We start from the raw sequence: 1,341 nt of genomic DNA on the forward strand, positions 1-1,341 counted from the left end.
AAGAAATAGAAACGATAATAATAATGATAATGATACGATAATAATAATAATTATTATTATCATAATAATCATTTATCACCTTGATCTCCCTCACATCTTTGACCTTCACCTTACAATCCCACATACCTCTGACCTTCACCTTGACCTTCACCCTGACCCCCTCACCACACACACCTTTTAACCCTCACCTTAACCTCTCTTCAACCCTCCTCACCTTATCATCGCCCACCAAGAACACATCAGCACAGCCCGCGTAGCATGGAGAGAAGTACAGCACGCCATCCCGACCACACATCGGGTAGTAGTCTTCCTCGGCACACTCGCAACCCGCGTTACACGCCGCGTCCAGGTTCTTCTGGCCCAGGAACGACGCGCCGCTGGGGACACAAGGAAAACAACACATTTACTACACATACACTGCTGGGGACACAAGTAAAACAACACATTTACTACACATAGACTGCTCATGCTGGGGACACAAGGAAAACAACACATTTACTTAAGAAGTTAACGGCAGAACTTAACACATGTACAACTGGGGATATTCCAACAACAACAACACATATTGACTTAAACAGCACACCGCTGGGTACACAACAACGATGAAAACACATTTAACTATTAGTAAAAACGTTTAAATTGTAAAAAAAAATATTAATAAATGCAGTAAAAACATTTAAATTATTTTTTTTAAATAACGTAGAGAAAACGTCTAAACTGGTTTTTTAAAGAATAATTAGTGAAAACATTTAAACGGTTTGGGTTTTTTTATAATTAGTGAAAACCTTTAAATTGTTACCAACAAAAATAAGTAGTGAAAACGTTTAAATTGGAAAAAAAATAATAAATGTAGTGAAAACAAAATTGCTACAAAAGAAAATAATGAGTGAAAACATTTAAATTGTTTTTAAAAAATAACATAGTCAAAACATTTAAAGAGTAAAAAAAGTAAATAATGTTGTGAAAACCCCTAAAACGTTTTCGGAAAATAATGAGTGAAAACGTTAAAATTATATTTTTTTAAAATAATGTACCGAAAAATGTTTAAATTGTAAAAATAAACAAATAACAATGAAAACGTTTAAATTGTTTCGTTTTTAAAAATAATTTTAAAATCTTTCAAAAACCGCGTAGGCCATACTTGGTGTTGGTCTCTCCGTAGGGCAGCGAGACCCCGGCGAAGGGGGCGGTGTCGCACTCCAAGAGCAGCATCATTGTGAGCACGCTGAGGAGAGCAGACGCCACGATGCACAGACGCAGGATGCCACGCACCTTTAGGTTGAAGAAGCGCACGATGAGACCGCCGGCGAACGTGGCACCTCCCCCTGCTGGGACCACTGC

The 1,341-nt window shown here is 38.0% G+C and overlaps 1 protein-coding gene across 1 annotated transcript in view; it reads right to left on the bottom strand.

Annotated features, from left to right (window-relative positions):
• Positions 1-169: 169 nt before the first annotated feature.
• The window catches only part of LOC101850743 (solute carrier organic anion transporter family member 4A1-like), a gene marked incomplete at its 5' end in the record, with an annotated part of 2,536 nt that continues 1,364 nt past the window's right edge, over positions 170-1,341 (bottom strand). Inside the window, 2 exons of the mRNA XM_035971572.1 lie at positions 170-377; positions 1,142-1,337. Coding sequence (XP_035827465.1) covers positions 185-377; positions 1,142-1,337 — 389 coding nt within the window. The remainder of the gene's footprint in view (positions 378-1,141; positions 1,338-1,341) is intronic.

Source organism: Aplysia californica, unplaced genomic scaffold (genome assembly GCF_000002075.1).
Source record: "Aplysia californica isolate F4 #8 unplaced genomic scaffold, AplCal3.0 scaffold00464, whole genome shotgun sequence".
NCBI lineage: Eukaryota > Metazoa > Mollusca > Gastropoda > Aplysiida > Aplysiidae > Aplysia > Aplysia californica.